Raw genomic sequence first — 21,835 nt, forward strand, 5'->3', positions numbered from 1 at the left:
GCTGGTCGTGATGGTGAAATTCACTCTATTCCACAAAGAGTGACACGTACCTCTACTATGTACCACACTGTGGATACAGAGGGCTCAAGCAGTCCCAGTTCTCCGCGGAGTCACAGTCTAAGGGGAGCGGCCCGTGTGTGTGGGTGTGCGCATGTGCACGGGCATGCGGGTGTGGTATCAAGCACAATGTCTAGGACAGAATAGCTGCCACCCCCAGCCCTAAGGGTCAGATGGGGACTAACAAGTTAGCACCTGCATGTGTCTCCTCCCACCTGCCGGCCCACTTTGCTCTGTCTTATCCCCGAGATACAGTGTGGGGAGGTGCTGAGTGATCAAGGGGGCTGAGCTTCTAGGCATTGAACTGACCCATCATTAAGGACTCCAAAGTCCTCTGGGAGCATTAATTAATAACCTCGCCCTCTTGGGCTGCAGTGCGTACGGCTCTTCAGTCTCCATTTGGGTGGGTGCCCAGGTGAGTCAGGGCAATCAGTGCTGAGCTGGGGCCATGGCCCTGGCGGGGGGGGGGGGGGTGCGGGGGGGGGAGGGGTGGCCGACCGGAAGCCGACTCCCAGGGCCGCTGGGCTCTGGACAGGCCCTTTGTGGGAACGCAGCCATCACCTGCGTATGGTGGGAACAAGTGTCTGAGTGAAGACCGGGGCTTTTCTACTGGGGCATTTTGCAAATTTCCATAGTTGTGCCTTGCTTTTATATAGTTAATATGGAGCATTTCATTATAGATTACTTTTAAATGTCTCTTTTATATTCTACTTAGGATATTATTTTAGAATTGTGCGTGTAGGCATAGGTCTCTGTGAATTCCAGGTCAGGTTAATAAAGCTGGAATTACAAACTATTTGTTTAAAAAGGAGGAGAGGTGCCGGCCGGGGCAGAGGTTCCTGGTGCAGACCGCATGGTGGCGCCATAGCCTGCGCACCGTTGCTGGGCTGCACTTTCCCACCCGGAGGGCCTGGTGGGAGTGGGCAGGGGTCAAACAGAAGTCAGGGAACCTCTCAGTGCCAGCAGGATGGGACTTTGGCCAGCTTCATTCAGGAGGAAGCACCCTGCTTGGGAGAGGCCTAGGAGGGGCTATCTCTGGGGGCAGGAAGACATCCGAGACAGAAACAACAAAATTGGGCTTCGGTAGCAAAATGTGTTTTGTACCTGCTTCAGAAGCCAGGGCACCCTTGCCAACACTCCAAGAGACTCCATATAAAATGGGGGTTGGTTTGCTGAGGGTGCTTCCTAGGGCTTTGCATGGACTCAGGTAGCCCCTGAGAAATCTTTCTGCAGTGACAGGGAACTGGTAAGAAAATAGTCCCTGTGGACTGTGGCTGCTTTCCTGGCTCCAAACTCTGGGGCCCTTTCAGACTGATGGACTGACAGCAATCTAAGCACAGCCAGCGCCGCTGCCCCGCCCCAGGATGACAGGAAGTTGGTGTTGTGTGTTGGGGGTCATGTGTGGTCCTTCCCCTTCACTTCTCAGGGGTGTGGGGAGGGTTAAATAAGGATGCCTACAAAGCGTGCAGCACACGACAAATGTCAGTTCTGATTACTTGTGGAATTACACTTCAAATTTATTTACACTCATCTGAAAAAAATGTTTGTCAAATATGGTACGACTCTTACATTGACTTTGTATTATCTCCTCTTAAGCTTTTCTACTTCTGTTGGTTAAATCTCTCACTAGTCATATTTACTTTTAGCTAAGTTACCTGGAGAACGTGAAGAGATGTAAGGCCCCATTGGGGCTCAGAGCCCTATCGTCCTGCCAGTGTTTGGACAGCAGGGTTCTGTGGTTCTTGGGTTCGTGGGTTCTGTGTGAGTGTGGCTGCTGCTGTTTTCTTGCCTAACTCCATTTAGCAAACTCTAAGAGGTAGTTGGTCTCAGCACTTGAGAAACCTGTTTGGCCTCTTCATACTACACATAGTAAGTAGCCCAACAGGCACTGCCTGAGAGGTGGGGATGTAGACTGAGTTTCAGGCTTTGTTTCAGTGACTGTTTCTTTCTGCTCTTCCCTTCAGCCTTCCAAGGACCCAGCTTTGTCTGAAGGTGGGCTTCCCTCAGGGACCACCCAGCGGTCCGGTTTTTAGCTTCTCATTTACAACCGTAGGGGAGACAGGCTGGTTCTTGAGACAAACATTTGTTTCCCAGAAGACTCAATAATTTATTCATTCTCCTTACTTAAAAAAGATCAGGTTTTAGCAACATTTAATCTATGAATCAGGATACATAAACTGGGAGTGGAAACATCATTAGAAACAACCCAGAAACCTAAAACCCCATCCTCTACAGCTTATCCAGTATCCACTGACCTGATTTTTTCACAAAATTCCAACGAACCGAGTTACCTGGTTTCCCAGGTCATGACAGATGAAAAGCAGCAGGTGAGCAGGTCATTCTAGCTTTTAATAATATGTGGTCATGAGTGACCTAAGCTACTATGAAAAGCAACCTAGAATACTTGATCATGGAGGCAATGGAGTCAAGAAGGGAATTCTACACCAGCTCTTTGGTCTGCTTGGCTTCAGGTCCTTGGGCCACATCACTGGCTTAGTAAGCAGCCTTTGGCATGTAACCTCAATCACTCTCAGCTTCAACTTTCTTCTCCCTAAAGTGGGTTATTGTACCGATCAAGAAGATAATGAGACAGCATTCCTTAAGTGCTGAATGACCATGCAATATGATGACTGGTGTGTGTGTGTGTGTGTGTGTGTGTGTGAATAAAAAGTCATAAAGAGTTAGCATGTACTCTGCTCTAAGCAAGCAGGCAGGTATAGCAAACATTTTAGGGAGAATTTTGTTTGGAAACATATTAAAATGTCAACTATTAGGGAGATATAATATTAACCCATTTTTCTTTAAATGTTTTTCAATTTCCCATAATAATCACATTTTACTTTCCTCACTCTTATCATCCCAGATGCCTGGCACACAATGGTAGCAACACACATGAAAGGAATGAATTTGGGAAATGACTCAATAAAGTCCCCTCTACACTGTTTTTGGCCATGATTAGAAATGCATCCTCTACCTGGGGAAACCTTAGAGGAAGAGGTGCAATTCTTTAGATGTCAACTCATCGAAGACTTCCGCATGGCCTGTGACCCAGCCGGCCGAATGGTTTGGACACAGGCAGACGAGGGTTTTGTCAGTCCTGTTCTCTTGCACCACCCCATCTCTCCAGTGTTAGGCTCTCCCAAAGTAGAACAACTCTTTCAAAAGGTTCCACTTCTATAAATTAAATAAAAACACAACTAAAATTTATTAGGTGCTAAAACTTGGTTTTGAACTTTTATTAAAAAAATATATTTGCAAACATATAAAATTTAGGATGAAAAATGCTCATTTGAAAACATGTAATAACTTAATATTTGCAAACATACACAGATGGTACAAAATTCATACCATTAAAAATGTTAATGATGCAGTATTGCGCTCATGGAACAAAAACCTTGCTGCAATTCCAGAGTTTCTCGCCCCCGCCTTCCAGGGAGCAGAGCCTGGTAAAATGAAGTCATGAGAGCCACATGGCCAAAGCAGTAATACAGAATAAAAAACCATTTAGAACACATAACTTTAAAAATACGTTCAAGGAATCACAGATAAAAGGAAAACAATTTTGCATTTTCCTCACTCTGAGTGAAGGATATTGCATCGTAGCATTTAATGAATGTATCAAATCAAATACAAAACCAAGTGAAACATTGCACACATCTTTCTTGCTGAAAAACTGGCTCCTTGAGGCCCCAGTGCACTCAGGGAAACGTTCTCAAGCACAGTTTTTCAAAAGCCCAGTGTTAGTTGCTTTACTTGGTGCAGATCTTAATATTTTAAACACCTGAAAACACAGGGCACAGCTACTCTGAATACAAGCTAAGAAAACCAAAGATGGGTAAGAAAGAAACACATGCTCAGCAGCAAATGTGCAGCAAGGATGCAGGACACACGTCCCTGTGATTCCTTGTCTTTACTCACATGGACTGGGCCCACTCGTGCCTGTGCCACCTCTCATTCCTCTGTGTTTCTACATTTTGCCCAGAGTTACAATATGATGGCTGATTTCGTTTTTTTAAGCAGTTAGGCACCTTCAATTTCATGTTGCATTATTAGTAATACAATGGCAGTTATGGCCTCTACTACCAAAATGAGAAAATTTCAAACTACATTCTTTGGGGGAGGAAATAAAGCTGCATTGTTTAAAAATATTTACCTTGTACAGGATTTGATGGGATTTGTGTTTTTACAAGAAAACATAGGCAGAAAAGGAACAAAGGTTTGACATGCAAAATTGGGTCTGACATATCCTAAACTAAGCCTGTGCATCCTCTGGCGAAGAAGGACCCAGGTCAACTTAGGTTCTTAACAAAACACCACTCTGTGACGATGACCCAAAAGCCTTGGAAGGAAAGCTGTGGACATTCACATGCAGACAGCACGAAACACTTCTCCTGACACTGACAGTCATTTGAAAACTTAGGATTCAAAATCACACCTTACAAATCTCAGGAGCTTCTGCCTTAAAAGAACAAGGTCATTTCACAGGTGCAGGAGTCCACTCAAAGACATCACATTAACTACAACACAAGAGCAGTAACATCCCCCCACCCCCGAGGTTGGGGGTGGGCACACAGACAGACAGTGTGGCCTAAATGCACGTCACCTGGAGTTCTGCAAAACCTAGCAATGAGCATCTCTGTTTTGGTGTCCATTATGATTCAACTAAGGTCCCAGTAAAGACACTGTAGCAATGTAAACATGCAACCCAAGCTAGCACGAGGTTCTGGAGAGTGAGCCTGAAAGAGGAATAAGGCAACTGAACTGTGACTTTTGGGCCAGGGGTATCCAAGTGCAACCATCCAGGCTTGGCCTGACTTTTCTAGGAACTCATTCTGGCCTAAACTTCCTGGTAATCATGACGGTGAACTGGCTTCTTAACTTTAAATAAATGCTTTGAATATATGAATTTGGAAGTTGAAATGGGCATACCCTTTTCAAGTCTCCATGACTTGGGCACTTAAAAGTTTACTTTCACATTAAGGAAACCTTATCACAGATCCTCTTTACCATCTACCATATTTATTCCCTTGAATTAAAGGATGAAAATTAAGATTTGATTATAAGCCCTCTTTAGGATATTCTCTCTTAACTCCACGAATATTATACATACTCAAGCCATCATTTCAATTCACATGTCCATTACAAGAATCCCTTGATTCTTCCGTTCACTAGGCCCACTGAGACTGCGTCCGATCAAACCTGCCGCTGCAGCTGCCTTCTCAGAGCAGTCCCGTGGCTCCCTGGACTCCCTTTCCTGGTGTGAGTGACTCTCCGTACCTTACTCTTCTCTTTCCCTGTGACACATGAGCAATTCATTTTTGGTTGCTGAATTTACACACTACCTTTGTAAACAAACTATTCCTAACAGAGTATGAGAACTTATAAGGTTTCCTGACTTCTGCACAATTCACATACAACTAGGTAGATGCAATAGAAGACACTAAATTGAGAAGAAAAGTTGCCCAGGAAGAATGTTTAGATTAACAAAAGCCAATCAAACAAAGCATCTTGCTAAAAACTAAGACCAAACAAAAACAAGTATGTAATTCACGAGTAATTTTCTAAAATCTCAGCTAGGAAAAAAAATCTACAGACTTATGATTGAGTTACCATTAAAGCTTAAATGATTGTTCCCGAGGAACCATCACACCTGTCAGCATTATTCACAGCTAATCCTTATGCTAGCTGGTTGAGCCACTTGGGTTTTTACCCAATCATTAAATAGTGCTCAGAAAAGTAAGCAGTGCATCTTAATTGGTTAAATACTACAAAATGACCTGTATCATAGAAACGAAGACACTTTCATTCAAAGAATATCTTAAAATTACTATTGCTGAAATAAAGTCTACATTAAAATGTTACTAATCACCATTACATGCCATAAAAGAATAAATATAAATCATGGCAGATTAATAGCAGCATAACAAAGCATCTTTACATATTTTCACACTTTGGGCTGCAAAAGTACTCACAGCCTAGGAATACATTGGTAAAGTTCTGAATTTCACTTTGTTTTAACTCCATATACTACAGTAAAGTAAGGGCAGTGTGAGTAACAGCTCCCTTTTCTGCATAGCTTCAAAATTATTCTCAGTAGACTCGAGGAATGGAACCAGAAATGGCTTTGTCAGATTGGTCCACTGGTCCTTTGTCAAAGCATTAAGGAAAACAATCAACAATGACTTCTGTGTTTACACAGAAAAGGAAAGTAAGGCTATGCTTCATACACAAACGTAACATTTTCAAAACCACTGGAGAGTTTAACTTAAAGTGAAGATTTCTGATAGAAATTTGAGCTTTACTAGCCCCAGCCTTTGCTTCGTATGTGTGACATGCCTGCTCCCACACCCCAACGGGGCCTGACAGGACCCCGGGAGCCTGCTGCACGTCAACACCAAGGACACCTAAAAGCAAAACACAGCTTTCACAACTTCAAAGGCCCAAATGAGGCATTCATAGAAAACATACTTCACTTGAGAATAGGTCTTGTCAATTTCAACTGAGATCTTTACAACTCGAAGCTACATTGCAGAGCTGACTTATGCTCTGTTCAGACCTTGATTATCAGCCTAATGCTCAAGTTTCCAGGGGGACAGAGGAGGAAAGGGGTACGGGTGGGGCCAAACTCTGTTGCCAGGCTGGTGACACTTCCTCCCTAAGACCTTGAAAGTGGAAGTAAGCTGAAAATCAGACTCCTTATTTCACATACTTGCTTACAGCTGATGAAAACACCCATACAACTTAACACAACGGTCATTTTTTTTTTTTTTTTTTTTTTTTGTCAAAACAAAGGTCTGCTGGTGATGCTTCACAGTGAAACTTCCATTATCACTGAGAACGTCACTTGGAAAACATTCTTAAGAAATGAGTCTCGTTCTGATAGGCTCAATTTCAGGATTCTCAAAACTCAATGTTTTGTTTAGAAGTTTCCATGATGAGGCCTATTTGTTTCTGAGGTTGACATTCTGTCTTCAGACTGATTTCTGCTCCAGTCATAGAAATCATTCAGACTGATTTCTGCTCCAGTCATAGGTTGTGGTTGTCTTTGTTCTTGGTCAGAACCTGCAAGTAGACTTCATGAAGCGTACTGAGGAAGCTGGAGTCATTCTGGAAGAGATGGCAATGTCACAGTTACCTCATCAGAACTACGTCCTTGATAACAGCTTAGGGAAAAAAGCTGTATAAATGATTTGTATAACTAGTCACCTAGAGACTCACCCCACCAGCCAGAAAAAACCATGATTAATATTTTGGAATTTGATCAAATATTTTCCCATCAGGAGTATGTGCTCAGAAAGAGAGAAACATTACTTCCAGTTAGTCCTGAATTTACTTTATGATTTAATTTCTAAGAATGTATAATTTTTTTAATTAAAAAATGAAAATGCAAAGACTAAGCTGATATTCTACATACCTTTATTAGATGTATTAATGTATCCTGAAGCTGAGACTTGCTGAGAATAATGGAAGGCTTTCTCTGATTTTCTGATGTTGCAACAGTTAGAGGAGAAGGGGAGCTTGCTTTCCTCTCTAGGTCTGTGGCCCTTGTAACTGTCTGTTGGAAAACACTCGGGGACAGCAGGACTGAAGACACTGCAGTGGTGGTCGCAGTAACCAGTGGAGGGCCTGCAACCTGCAGGGGAACAATGGTCATTTTGAAATAAAGTGCAGAAGCCAGCAGCCAGGCCCAAAGGAGGAAACCCCTGATAAGCAGTGGAAGACTGGAGCAGAGTCGAATGTAACTATTTGGAGCTCAGATTAGCATTCAGCAGAAGCATTTCAGCATTTACATCTGATGAGGAAGCCTGTTATCTAAAGGACGAAAAGCCCATTTATGTGGTAAGAATGCTGTACAGCTGTTATGGGACGCCAAGTCTGATCATCACAGAAAGGAAATATGATAAATAACCAGCATGGTATGCACAATAAGAACAACGTTATGATAAATTAAAATGTTAAGTTTTTATATGGAGGGGCAGGGAAGAGGACACAAGGGATTCTTCTGGGGTGATGGAAATGTTACATATGGTGACTGGGTGGGGTTACTCAAGGGGTACACATTTGTCAATAAAAATCTGCATTGTATTTTATGTAAATTTTACTTCAATGAAAATAGAATTAAAAAATCCAGTTACATAAGCATTAATTTCTTTTGAAGTGTTCAATTTACTATACTATTGCAAGTATCAAAGATACAATTTCTTTAAAATTAACATCTACCTCCCTCCCCCCATTTAGATGTGTTTTTTAGACAGTAATGCTAACCATAAGAACACACTAATAATTTTCAATAATTCTCATATTCGATAAAACAAACAAGAGATCTACATTTCTCTTTCTCCTATCTGTCACTCTGCTCACATATAAATGACATAGAGCCTGCCACAGTTTTAAGGGTAGGGTTTTGCTGTCTGAGCCATTTGGCTTGTTTTTTCGGTGCAGCACCAGGCTGAGAGCTCCTGCCGATCACCATGTAGCAGGACAAGCTACAGAAATGACCGGTGGCAAGACTAGCCAGAAACTGGCTTTAGTTTAAAATCTGGGACTTGAGGAGAGGTATAAAGGCTCAAAGGCAAAAGGGAATGTAACATTTTAGAAACTGAAAAAAAAGTGTGTATTTCAAGGGATTTCAAGGGTGGCAGGTGATGGAGGGTGGGGACAAATTTCAAAATATGGGGCAGGGGAGGACAAGAAAGGGACAGAACACACAGGCCTGGGCGGCTCTGTCATCCGAGCAATGGGAGGCCAGCAAGAGCAGTGTAGCCAGCAGTGGCGCGGCCCTCTGAGAACTGGGACACCACAGCTCTTCCAGGGCCCAGACTACATCCCACTCCAAGAACCAGGCAGACGTGCTCTCAGCAGCCACCATTCACAAACACTGAGTGAATGTCCACCGGCGGACACTGCCCTCACGTACGCACTCAGGGAAGGCCTCCATACAGACAGGTGACGCGAGGGCTGCAGAGGTCACGGCAGTGAACTGTCTGGGGAGCAGGGGGAGCCTGGCCTAGGAGGGGGTATCTGCAATGGGTGTAGGCTTGAAAGCTAAGACTTTTCACTCAAGTACTTCATACCCCGCAGAACTTAAACATAACTGTGTTCTTTAGAAAATGGGAGTCCTTACCGGGATGGCACTGGATAACACCTTTGGCTGGGAAAAGACTTCAGGATCCTGGTTTTGCTGCATAGACTGCAATGTTTAAAAAAGAAAGATGAACAGATGTAGCACATTTCAATGAAGATTTCCTAGTTACTGGGGGAAAAGATAGGTAAGCAACAGGAAACATTAGCAAGAGTTCACACTAAGCAGAGTTCCTCGATTCCTGAGGGAAGAGGCTGACAGGAACTTGTGACAATGCAACTAATGACCTGACTGCAGGATGAGAGCATCAGGACAGCTCCCCACCCCCTCAGTTCTCCAAGGTGTGTGCAAAGCCCTTAAGGTGTCCCTAAGGAAAAAGCTGAAACCTGTGTCTAAGAGCTGGAGACAGCCCAAGCATATTTTTGGCTGTTGAGTCTGCAGAGATGCAAGATCCTAGCAGCATACCTCTTGATTTGGTGATTTAAACTTTGGACTGGAGGCAGTAAACAGTCTTCATCTAGTCACACTTATACACGCTAAATTTTGTCCTCATTCGCCGTGAGAGAAAGAACTTATTGTAGAGTCGATACGTTAGAACTCAATGAGGCTCTAGGTTCTAAAATTTGATACTGCCATAAATGAAAACGCAGACATATGCAAGCTTCCCTCGAAAGGAGGCATGCTAGAGGGCAGGGTGCTCTCCCAGAGGTCAAAATCTGGAGGGGGCAGCATTCAAGGGTGATGGCTGCACTTCCACAACTTTGTCGAAAGTCTCTGTCATCAGAGCAATGGTAGCAGGCACATTTTAGGGCATAAGTCTTAACTATTAAATAGGACACTCTCCTCTCCTTGAATTCAAAGAACCTTATCAGAAATGGCCCAAAATAACAATTTAATAATGTAACCAAGATACTAAATTTCCTCTTCCAAAAGTATGAAACAAAATTTCCCATTAACTAAGAAATAATATACAATTAGTATGCTGGGCTCTTCTAAACATTATTTAGTAAAATGTTAAGATTGGGGGTTATTATTATTAAAGGGCATGAGGCTAAGATCTTGAAAAGTAACCAATACACACTACAGTAGAAGATTCCACCTCATTTCAGTTCTGTGATCTTGCAACTCACCAACCGTATACATTTTTCAGTTCCTGGCTCCCTCAGTGCTCTGAGCACCTGCCTTGTGCCTGGCACAGCAGGGGGCCGTAAGAGCATCCCAGGTTTGGAGGTAAGAGGTCAAATAACGCTTCCTAGTGAAACTGATGTTCACATGAGATCTGAACATCTTCCTTCACTCCCAATCTGCCACAAAGTCCCACTAATAGCACTTTTTAACAAACGCACTTGTGCACATTCCTACATTTAGGTCTCCATCAACTCAAGCCTGGGTGACTGGCACAGCCTGTCTCCTCCCTGATGGGTCACCTTACTTGTCTTCTCTTTTCCCAGCATGCCACCCTTTCATCAAAGCTCTTGAAAGATTCTCCAGGGCTCTGAGGACAAACTCTAACTCTGAAACACAACTTACAATGTCTTGCTCATCAACAAATACCAACTCCCCCAGGTTTTTTCCTACAGTAGATCCAGTCACACTACAATCGAGTTGAGCAAATGCCTTTTCATCCCCAGGCCTCTGCACATGCTGTTCTCCTTGCCTCAAACACTTTTCACACCTCTAGGAAAAGTCTGGCAAATTTTTACTGAGCTTTCAGATCTCAGCTGAATATCAGTTCACTGGGAAGCTTTATTTGACCTCATACCTCCAAACACGGGATGCTCTCATGGTACTCCCGCGTGCCTGGCACAAGGTAGACACTGAATGAGTACTAAGGGGGTTGGAAATTGATCAAAGATTTGGATAATTTGGATTGGAGTGGTCCTGAGTCAAATGAGGACTTCTGGAACTATCAGGCAAAAACAAACAAAAACCCCCTAAAATACATATCCTGCTAGGAAAATACAATTACTGTTTCTTAGCTTTTATCAAGGAAAAATTTTGGGAAGTAGAATTGTGTTGTAACAACATTTGCCAATCTGGTTGTTCACTACAGGACTTCAGAACTCTCCTTTATTCTAGCTCCTGACATACTCAATAGTTGTCTCTTAAAAATGACTGTGTCAGCCTTGACTGGTGTGACTCAGTGGGATGGGTGCCATCCTGCAAACAGAAAGGTTGCTGGTCGGGGCACATGCATGGGTTGCAGGCCAGGTCCCCCGGTTGGGCGTGTGCGAGAGGCAACTGATTGATGTTTCCCTCACACATCAATGTTTCTCTCCCTCTTTGTCACTCCCTTCCTTTCTGTCTAAAAAAATAAAATCTTTAAACAAACAAACAAACAAACAAAAAATGACTTTCTCATGTCAGTCAAAATCATGGTCTTTCTAGTTTGATCCCCCTCAGTTGTAGGATCCACCCTCCTGCTAGTACCTGAAGGGGAGCGAGCACCATGTTGTTCAGAGCGGTGGAGGCTCTCGCTGCTGCTGTCTTAGAGGGAGGCTCTATGAAGCTCTCAGGCGTGGCCAGCTGGCCGGCTGCTGGAGAAAAGCTGGGTGCCATCGCACCCTTCCCAAGGGACTGTGTCTGTATTTGGTCATGCTGTGGGGTCAACCTGAGTTTCTGGAGAAGATCAACACTTGGGAGGGATGTTCCAGCGGTATTTGTCACGCTCAGTGGGGCCCTGAAGGGGCTCTGGGTGGCAGTCAGGCTGGCATGGCTCAGCTCAGGGACTGGCTGACTCAGGAGTGGAGACCTCTGTCTAGGTGTGGTCTTCACCGCCTGCATCATGGTGGTGTTTCGGGGTAGGCTGCCAGGAACGTGTGCAGTAGGCGCTTCTGCTGGTAGAGTGGGACTGAGCCCAGGGCGCAGCGGGATCGCATAGCTTGGGGCCTGCTTTTCACTGGACTGAGAGATGGAGGCAGGAGTGACGAGCACCGGGGAGGTGACTTCAGGCTGGACTGAGTGGTGGGCAGCAGGATGGACACCCAGGTTTTCTGACTGAAGGGCCCCTCCTGACTGCTCAAAGGAAAATGGGAGGAATGAGCTGGGCTCTTTCTGTGAGGTGTCTCCTGGCAGCCTCTCCACTTCTTCCGAATCCAGACCCACAACTGTTGGCTGTTCCTTTGGCAAAGAGGTTCCAAATAATTCTTCCACTGTCAGATGTTTGTGTCCAGATGGAGCAGACTGAAAAACAAATCAAACCACCCAATGAAAGAAATCTCTTGCAAACCAGTGTTAACTAAACTTTTTTTTCATTAACCAAAAATGGTTTGCAGAAGCAAGGATGACGGACTCTGAAAATAAGAAAATGGAACAAACTGAAGATGTACTAGCACTAAAGACCAAGGTATATCTAGTCTAAGTTAGTGGGTAGAAATCTTCATTCGTAATAAAATTAAAATTTTAGGGTCTCCAGATGATGTTAGAACGCACTTTTGTTTTGTTTTCTGGGCAAATGGTTGAGATCAGGTGAAGGAACAATTACCTTATTACAAAGTTAATCATGCCTGCTGCCCCTGTTAGTAACATGTGTTGGGAAATAACACTTAGGACAGAAGGACCAAATGCTGATTAAGTAATCCTACTGTTATTTTCACTGTTCTTGATAAAAGCTAGGCACTGCGCCTTGAGCCCTGGGTCTCAGATACCGGAAAATAAATGTAACCATGCAAGATAAATAGCAGGCCATTCCTCATCCTACTCCCAAATCACAGACTCCTTAAGAAAAGCCAAAGCAGTTAAGGCTGAAAATGTTATCAAACTGACATTTTTCTAAGCTGGCTTACTGACACCGCTGCAGTGATTTAAAGAAGTATTCCAGCTTCCCACCTGCGAGCTCTCCTGCACCTCCACACAGTGTAGCTCATTAATTTAACCTTTACTTACGGAGCACCCACAGGGTGTCAGGTCCTGCTCTGACCTGGGCCCAAAGGACACAGAGGGAGTAACAAAAAGCCCTACTAGAGCTTATGTTCTAGTGGGAGACAAACCTAAGTACTTTGAGAATACGAGTGGCTTCAACCTACAGCTTTATTGCTAAAGTTTGTGGACAACTTAGTTGTTTAGATGTTTATATGGAAAAAGTAATTTGTTGAAACACACGGTTTCCAGGGCCTCAAAAAGTTTATAAAAGCTAAAGCAACTGTATGTGAGATATAAACATCAGAGTTCTATGGTATGATCATATTTCTACAGAAAAATGAGCTCAGTTTTTCCTAGGCAAATGTTTGTTTCATCCACTTGACAAATAATTACTGATTTTGCCAGGTGCCAGGGGCATCGTGCTGTGACTGCAGGTGTGGGGGAGAGAAGTGGGAGGGAGCTTACTGGCCGCCAGCTCTTCAGAGGAGAGGGCTGGGGCACCCTTTGTCAAGGAGAGACAGCTGGGGAAGGGGGCCAGTGCCGAGGAGGAAGGGCACAGGGCAGTTTACACGAGGGACAGAAAGTGAAGGGTGCCTCAGCAGCACGGGCCGCGGGGTGGGAGGTGGCAGAGGAGGTCCGAGGGGAATGAAGGCGGTGCCGAGTACCTGAGGTTGAGGAAGAGGCAGAGGCCTCCTCCAGTTGTGAAGAACTGTGATTTCATACCGAACAATTTTATCCTAGAAGATATGCAATAAAGAGAATTCTATTACAATTTAAAATCTATGTATCTTGGAAATTAATGTGACAAGCGTCTTTTTTTAAGTGAAGGAATTCTTAAATAGAAAGTTTTGGCCCCACTGACAATGCTGTGGCGAGACCAGTAAGACTACCTTGTCTCAATGTTTCTTAGGATTTTAAGGGATCTCCCAGATTCAGAATTCCACTTCGAATATAAGGCAGCACTGACATCTAAACAACTGCAGATTTTATATGGTTTAATTTCCTCACATTTTTGCGTCTGAAAAAACCGTACAGCTTATGGTCTGAGATCAAAGATACTTAGGTTTAATTCCCAGCTTTTAAGTAACAAAATTATATAATCTTTGTATTTAGTTCCCCCACCTGAAAAATGGGGGCAAATGTGGTAATCAGCTCGGACCTGTTGTAAAAATTAAATTCTCAATATAACATCTGGAGCCCAAAAAGCATTCAGTAAATGGAAGTGAACACCATGTATTCTTTAATATCAGTCAGGATAAATCTGTGTTGGGATATGTTTTAAGGACATCAAAAAATGTTGAGATATTAAAAATTCATCAAACCCTCTAGAATATCATAGCCCCATAATGCAAAATAACAACACAACCACCTGATGGGATATCAAGGCTGTGCTTTTATAAACCACCCGTTGTTCCATGATGCAAGGAGTCATTAAATACATAGTTGTTTGTCTAAAACTTACTAGAGCACCTCAAATTCATTTAATGTAATTCCAATAGACAATGAATTCTCTCTCACATGGGACAGACTTCTCTTTCTCTCCAGGCCACCTAATGGAACTAGAACGTATAGGTCCCACTTCCCAAGCTGACCAATGTGATTCATTCACTTCCGGATCCCTGGCGTCATAACTGTCTGTTGGTGAGTATAGATAAATCCCCCTCCACCATATTTCTAAGAATTATGATAAAATATACATAACAAAAGTTCCCACTTCACCCATATTTAGGTCAAGATTCAGTGACATTCAGTACATTACGATGTTGTGGAACTACTACCATCTACTTCTAGAACTTTTTCATTAACCCAAACAAAAACTCTGTACCCATTAAATAACTCCCTGTTTCCCCCCCTCCCCATTACCCCATCCACAGCCCCTGATAATATCAATTCTGTTTCTCTGAATTTGCCTATTCTAGGTACCTCATATAAGTACAATCATACAATACTTGTTCTTTTAAGCCTCCCTTAGTTCACTTGGCATATTTTCAAGGTTCACCCATGTTGTAGCATGTGTCAGAATTTCATTTCTTTTCAAGGCTGAATGCCATACCACTGTATGCACATACCCCATCTTTTTTACCCATTCATCTGATGATTGACACTTGGGTTGTTTCTATCTTTTGGCTTTAGTGAATAATGCTGTTATGAACATTAGTGTAGAAGTATCAGTTTTAATCCTTGTTTACAGTTGTTTTGGGTATATGTCCAGGAACAGAACTGCTAGATCATATGGTGATTCTACATTTAACTTTTTGAGGAATTGCTACTGTACCATTTTACATTACTACCAGCAATACAAGAGGGTTCCAATTTTTCCAGATTCTCACCAATAATCGTTAGCAATTTGTATATCTTATGAGGAGAGATGTCTATTCAAGCCCTTTGCCTGAGTTGGGTTACTTTCTTTTTATACACATTATGTTTAGAACAAAATGATCAAGATGATTGGCAAAAAAAAAAAAGTGCTCAAAAACTACACTGATTCTTATTCATTAAGGTAAATTATGTAGATCTTAACCACCACATTCTGTTACATATGTATACAAATATACTTTAGTATAGATGGACAGAAACCAACATTTAGATATAACTGCTTTGTAAAGCACAGACCGTATTGAGGCTACTTGGCAGAACACTTGTCTTTCCAAGGTAAGAATAATATTTTTATGTTATAAGAAAAGGAGCAATCCAACAATAGGACATGCAGAAACCTCACCATGAAATACACCTTAAGCTTCAAGAACGACAAGATCCAACGACAAGAACGCCTGGCTGGGTGGCTCAGTTGGTTAGAGCGTTGTTCTGACACGCCAAGGTTGCGGGTTTGACCTCCATTCAGAGCACATGCAAGAATCAACCAATGAATGCATAAACAAGTGGAACAAGGAATGGACATTTGTTTCTCTTTCTCTCCCCCCCCCCCTTCCTCTCTAAAGTCAATTAAAAACAAAACAAAACAAAATGACAAGAATAGCATGATCTGGGGAAGCGATTTTTACCTGTTTAGTGGAACATCAATCAACTTTTGAACAATTACAATGGTCTCCACTTACATTTGGAATGTTTCTACACTTATACCTAAAAAATAGGTATTTCTAATGGTTTTAAATCTACTTCATATTAAAAAAATTCTACTATATGGAAGAACCCTGAACCTGGACTGCAAAAGCAGACAGTTTCCAGATTTCTCAATCCTGCCTCTCTCTCACTTCTGCCAGGCCAGAAACAGATTCTAACGCTTTCTCTGGAGTGGGGTGTGAGGTAAAGCATTAGGGTTTCAGAGGTATCTCCCACAAGAAGGAATAAATGAAGGTGTGATGGTGGTAAGTTATCACAAACAATGCTCACTACATGCGAGACCCTGTGCTGTGCACGTTAAGTGCATTACCTTCATCAGTGAGGACAATACTATTATTATTATTGCCATTTTAGATGATGCCCAAGTACAGTAACACACCAGATTCTAATCTAGTTCTCCCAACATAGCCCACATTCTTACCATTATGCCACCACACTGAGGTATCAATTAAGCAGACTACAGGTGACCTAATCAACTGAATGGTGATATTAACCTCTGGAAAACAGAGGTGCAGCTTAAGCTTGAATAACTAAGAGGTGGCTACAGGTCAAAATGTAATGACTTTTGAAAACATGTAACTGGCTGAATCAGCCATAAGAGGCTGTCTGAGTAGCGCATGCTTCACCATGTAAGCTCCCAAAAACTATAGTTTCTGTACTTGGGAACATTCTGTGACAAGAAAAACTGGCTATATTCCTCTAACAGCTGGGCTTTTTTATTCATGGATTCATCTTCCATCATCCATAGAAGAGGTGAAATTTTATTTTTCCCTCATGTCTGAATATACTTCAAGTTTGGATTCTGAATTTTACGTTGCCTCACTTAAACTGAATGTTAGTCTGACTTTCCTTTGGGAGATGGAATTCAGTGAGCAACAGTATAGATGGTGCACAGCAAAATTCTAAATTACTATATCAGGTTTTACATTGTTCCTTCCTCATCCCACAGCCCTCACTGTTTGGAGAATTTCCTATTTGTTTGGCTCTACTGTATCAGTGAAAGATCTTGTACCTGGTAAGTAAACTGAACACACAAGAGAGTATGCATTATTCTTAACCACGGGAATAAAAACAATACAAAAACAACTAGGGAAATAGTCCCAAGAGAATTTTAATAAATGAATTATGAAACTGAAATGAAATTTAATACTATTAAGGCTTGAGAACATCATTTCTCAGCACTAGATGGCAGTGTTACCAACCAAATGTACTATCTCTGTGTAGGGACTGATTGTGGATTTAAGTTAATTTTAGTTAATCACATGGCTTCTGACAATATTTGTAACTTGGTATTTTACAAAATTTTCCCAGTTTGGTCTATAAAATGGAATTTTAAATGTACATGAGAAATGAAAAAATAACAGCATCAGCATTATTTGCATTAGAGGGTACAATTCTTTGAGTGATCACTTGAATTCTCTTATGTCTATAGATCCATCACTGGTGCTTTTGTTAAAAGGCTGAGCATCTATGGTTTGTAACACTTATCTCTCACCTTTCAATGAACGATGCTTTATGGTTCTTTAGGCATTTTTTGGGGGGTCCAATTCTTCATTTGGGTCTCACAGTAACTGTTAGACAATGCAAGAATCCTTAACCCCATGATTAAAGAAAAGAAAAGTGACTGGCCCCCTAAGCACTCATGGCTGATAAACCAGACCAGGAGGAATCTAGGAACCCTACTCCTTCTTCCCTTTCCTCTCTCAAAATATATATTTCAAAAATTTAAATTTAACATAGCACCACTTTTAATACATAGTTTTGACCTTTGGGATTCTAAATACAAATTCAGTAAAAATGGAGCATAGGCATGCAGTATACAAAATCATGTTTAAAGTAATCACCTAAATACCTAAAAACAATATGGACAAATTGCTGATGGGAATGTAATATGGTACAGCCTCTCTGGCAGACAATGTAGTCGTTTCTTATTAAACTAAAACATGCAATTACCCAATAAGCTAGTATTTGCACTCCTGGGCATTTCTCCCCAAAAGGTAAAAATGTATGTACCAAGCCTGCACATAAATCCTCCTAGCAGCATTATTTGTAATAGCCCAAAACTACTGGGTTGGCCAAAAAGTCTATTTAGTTTTCCCCATAAAATAGATGACACATTTTTCATTTTCACCAATAACTTTATTGATTTGGATTTTCTGAGTATGTCTGCTACCTCCTGCTATTAGCTTCTAGTGGGTAGAGGCCAGGGGTGCTGCTAAACATCTTCCAGTGCATAACACAGCCCCACAGCAAAGAATTATTTGACCAAAACGTTAATAGTACCAAGAAACTTCGCAAACCACTTTTGACATGTTTGATCCGTCATAGCACCTTCTTCATATACTGCACTAATCTTTTTTACATTTCTGCCGTGTCTTTACCTTTTTTGAAATAATAAAGCATAATACAAAGAAAATGTTGTGTATTTTCTTCCATCTTCAATATTAAAATGGCTGCACAAAAATTCGCCAATTTTGATTTTTTAAAAAATTGCATGCTGATATGACAGCTGTCACAATACAATCTAACAGAATTGTTTAAAATGAAGTTAAAGACACTTAGCACACTATTAGAGACATAGTTCGGAAAAAAAAAGTAATGAACTTTTTGGCCAACCCAATAAAAACCCAGATGTCCTTCAACGGGTGAATTGTATACAATTTATATAACATTCTTGAAATGACAACTTACAGAACTAGAGACAGATTAGTAGCTGTTAGGGTATAAGGATGAGGGGGGAGGGTATAATAGTAAAGACAGTGTCATAATAAAAGGGTAGTCCTGACTGGTGTGGCTCAGTGGGTTGGGCATCATCCTGTGAACTGAAAGGTCACCAGTTTGATTCCTGGTCAAGACACATGCCTGGATTGCAGGCCAGGTCCCCATTTGGGGGCACGTGGGAGGCAACAGATCGATGTTTCTCTCTCTCCCTTTCTCCCTTCCTTCCCCTCTCAATAAACAAACATTTAAACAAACAAACAAACAATAAAAGGGCAACGCAGAGGATCCTTGTGGTGATGGAAGTCTTCAGTATGTTGACTTTGCTGGTGGATATACAAAGCTCACACACACACACACACACACACAGACACACAGACACACACAATTGTATAGAACTAAATATATACATGCATGCACACACAAATAAAATTGAAGAAATGTTAACTAGATGGGTAGATTGTGTCAATATCCTGGTTGTGATATTGTACTATATTTTGCAAGCTGTTATCAATGAGGGGAAAGGGTAAAGGCTACATGGATATTGACACAATGTACCCATTTCTGTATTATTTCTTAACAACTGCATGTGAATCTGTAAGTACCTCAAAATAAAAAGTTTAATTAAAAAAAACTGAGTTTTACTTAGTATCTGTTCATTTATCAAGCCATCAGTTATAAAGAAAACTTAATTAGAACAAGGTGGACAAATTTGCCCGCTCCCAGGGAGCTTACATTTTGGTGGGGAGGAGACACAAAGACTATATACGAAAACCACAAAGTGTGTTAGTGGGGTAGAAGTCTTAGGGAGAAAATAAAGCACGGCAGGGTTGGGAAGAATTACTATTTAAAGTAGAGAGGTCAGAGAAGTCTTCACCTAAATAGAGGACAACTGAGACGTGAAGGGAGAAAGGGAGCAAGCCATGCACAGGAGAAAAGTATTCCAGTCCAAAGGCCTGTACCATGGCAGGAGCAAGCCGGGCACACCTGTGGAGAGGCGAAAGAGCCAGTGAGGCTGGGGCCGAGGGAGCACGGCAGAGGGAGAAGATGAGACCAGGACCGGGGGCCAGGTCGAGGAGGGCCTCAAGGGCCACTGCCATGACCTTGGCTTCTGCATAAGATAGGACACCACTGGAGAGCTTTAAGCAGAGGAATCCCATAATCTAACTTATGTTTTGCCATGATTACTCTGGCAGCTGGGTTAAGAATAGGTAAGGGAGTGGCAAGGACAAAAGCTGGAAACCAGGCAGAGGCTACTGCTGCAAAATCCAGATGGAAGAGTTACATGGACCAGGGGAAATCACATTAGCAGACGTCATTACGTTGCTGCCCATACATACCTTGACAGATAAATGACAAATCAAACCTGTACTGCATTAAAATCCTTACAAAATGTTACTGTGTTTTGTTATCTTGGACAAAGCTAGGACTTTAGCTGTACAAACCTTATCTTGTGACCCAGACGGTGTCTCTTCTAGAGTCTCGGTGCTTCCCAGATTGGAGATCTGAGTACTTGGCTGTAACCCAGGGCTGGAGATATTTGAGTCGCCCATCTGATTCTTAAATTAAAAGGAAAAGTTTATCATGTGAAAAAGCTGCTATTTGGCTCACAAAACAGCAACTGAGGTAATCAGAAGTGCTTTTTGAAAAACAAGCAAAAATATCCAAATGTTTTGCTTTGGACCCTCATGTAACTTATATAATAAAATTTCTAGCAAGTTGAATACTTCATTTTAGACGATAGTACTAGCAACAACTGTTATTTTTATAACCCTTTAAGGAAAAGCCAATGGCATGGCATTACAACTACATATACTTTTCCATTACAAAAACTTCCTACCAATTTTGCTGAGAAATAATTGACATACATCACGCATATGTGTAAGGTGTACAACACTATGCACTGTGAAATGATTATCACAATAGGTTCAGCTAACATCCATCTTTTCATATAGGTACTATAAAAATGAAGAAAAAAGGTCTTTTTTTGTTTTGACATATGGTAACATTAATATTTTTGGGGGTACACAATTTTGTGTGCCTATCACCATAATCAGAATATAAAATAGCTCTATCACTCCAAAAAACTTCCTTATGTGTCTTACTGTAGTTATGCCCTTCTTGCATTCTTAGAAAACTAGTGATCTGTTCTCTGTCACTACAGTTTTGTCTTTTTGAGAATGGTGTAAAAAATGGAATGCTGGCTTTTTTCTTAGTATAATGCCTTTGGGGGTTCATCTAAGCTGTTGTATGGTATTAATGTTTATTCCTTTTTATTGCTGTGGAGTATTCCATGATATGACTATATTATAGTTTACTTAACCATTCACCCTTAGGAGGACATGTGTGTTGTTTCTAGTTTTTGGTGATATAATTATAAGGTATTTTAGTGTGGACAGAAGTTTTATTTCTCAAGAGTAAATACCATATTTTGCTGTGTATAACGCACACACCCATGTTTTTGAGTGCATGATACATGGGATTATTATAACTATGGTATATATTTATTATACCCATATATATTGTGTACTCTTATTTTTCCCCTCAAAAATCTGGGCAAAAAAGTGCTCATTATACGTGGCAAAAACTAGGAGTGGGACCTGGGCCATATAGTAAAAACATCTTTCTTCTAAATTTTTATAGTCTTATGTTTTACATTTATATCTATGATCCATTTTGAGTTGATTTGTTACAGGTATTACATTTAGGTTGGGGTTCATTTTTTTTTTGCATATGGATGATCAATTGTTCCCTATTATTTGTAGATATCATCATATATTTTTATAAATTAAACTAAATCTTAGGTCTCTAAACATAATTAAAGATAACGAAACAGTCATAAAATGTAAAATTCCTGTTAACTTGTATATAACACTGAAAGTGAAAATATTTTTTGTTCTTAAAGAGAATCCTAAAAAAAGAGATGGCGATGGAATAATGAATTTTTGTTTTTATTATTATTTTTTATCCTCACCCAAGGACATGTTTATTGATTTTGGAGAGAGGGAAAGGGTAGGAGAGACGGAAACATTGATG

At 41.4% G+C, this 21,835-nt stretch overlaps 1 protein-coding gene across 2 annotated transcripts in view; it reads right to left on the bottom strand.

Moving 5' to 3' along the window:
* Positions 1 to 3,260: 3,260 nt before the first annotated feature.
* Positions 3,261 to 21,835, bottom strand: part of DCP1A (decapping mRNA 1A) — a 56,416-nt gene continuing 37,841 nt past the window's right edge. Inside the window, exons 6-11 of one of the 2 annotated variants that reach the window (XM_054595588.1) lie at positions 20,245 to 20,358; positions 13,666 to 13,737; positions 11,570 to 12,322; positions 9,182 to 9,247; positions 7,472 to 7,690; positions 3,261 to 7,164 (exon numbers count right to left, since the gene is read on the bottom strand). In XM_054595588.1, the coding sequence (XP_054451563.1) occupies positions 7,084 to 7,164; positions 7,472 to 7,690; positions 9,182 to 9,247; positions 11,570 to 12,322; positions 13,666 to 13,737; positions 20,245 to 20,358 (1,305 nt within the window). In that variant the 3' untranslated portion in view covers positions 3,261 to 7,083. The remainder of the gene's footprint in view (positions 7,165 to 7,471; positions 7,691 to 9,181; positions 9,248 to 11,569; positions 12,323 to 13,665; positions 13,738 to 20,244; positions 20,359 to 21,835) is intronic. The other variant, XM_054595589.1, reaches the window with a different exon arrangement.

The sequence above is a fragment of the Pteronotus mesoamericanus genome, unplaced genomic scaffold, assembly GCF_021234165.1.
Source record: "Pteronotus mesoamericanus isolate MK-2021 breed Mesoamerican mustached bat unplaced genomic scaffold, CSHL_Meso_final scaffold_54, whole genome shotgun sequence".
In the NCBI taxonomy this organism is placed as follows: Eukaryota; Metazoa; Chordata; class Mammalia; order Chiroptera; family Mormoopidae; genus Pteronotus; species Pteronotus mesoamericanus.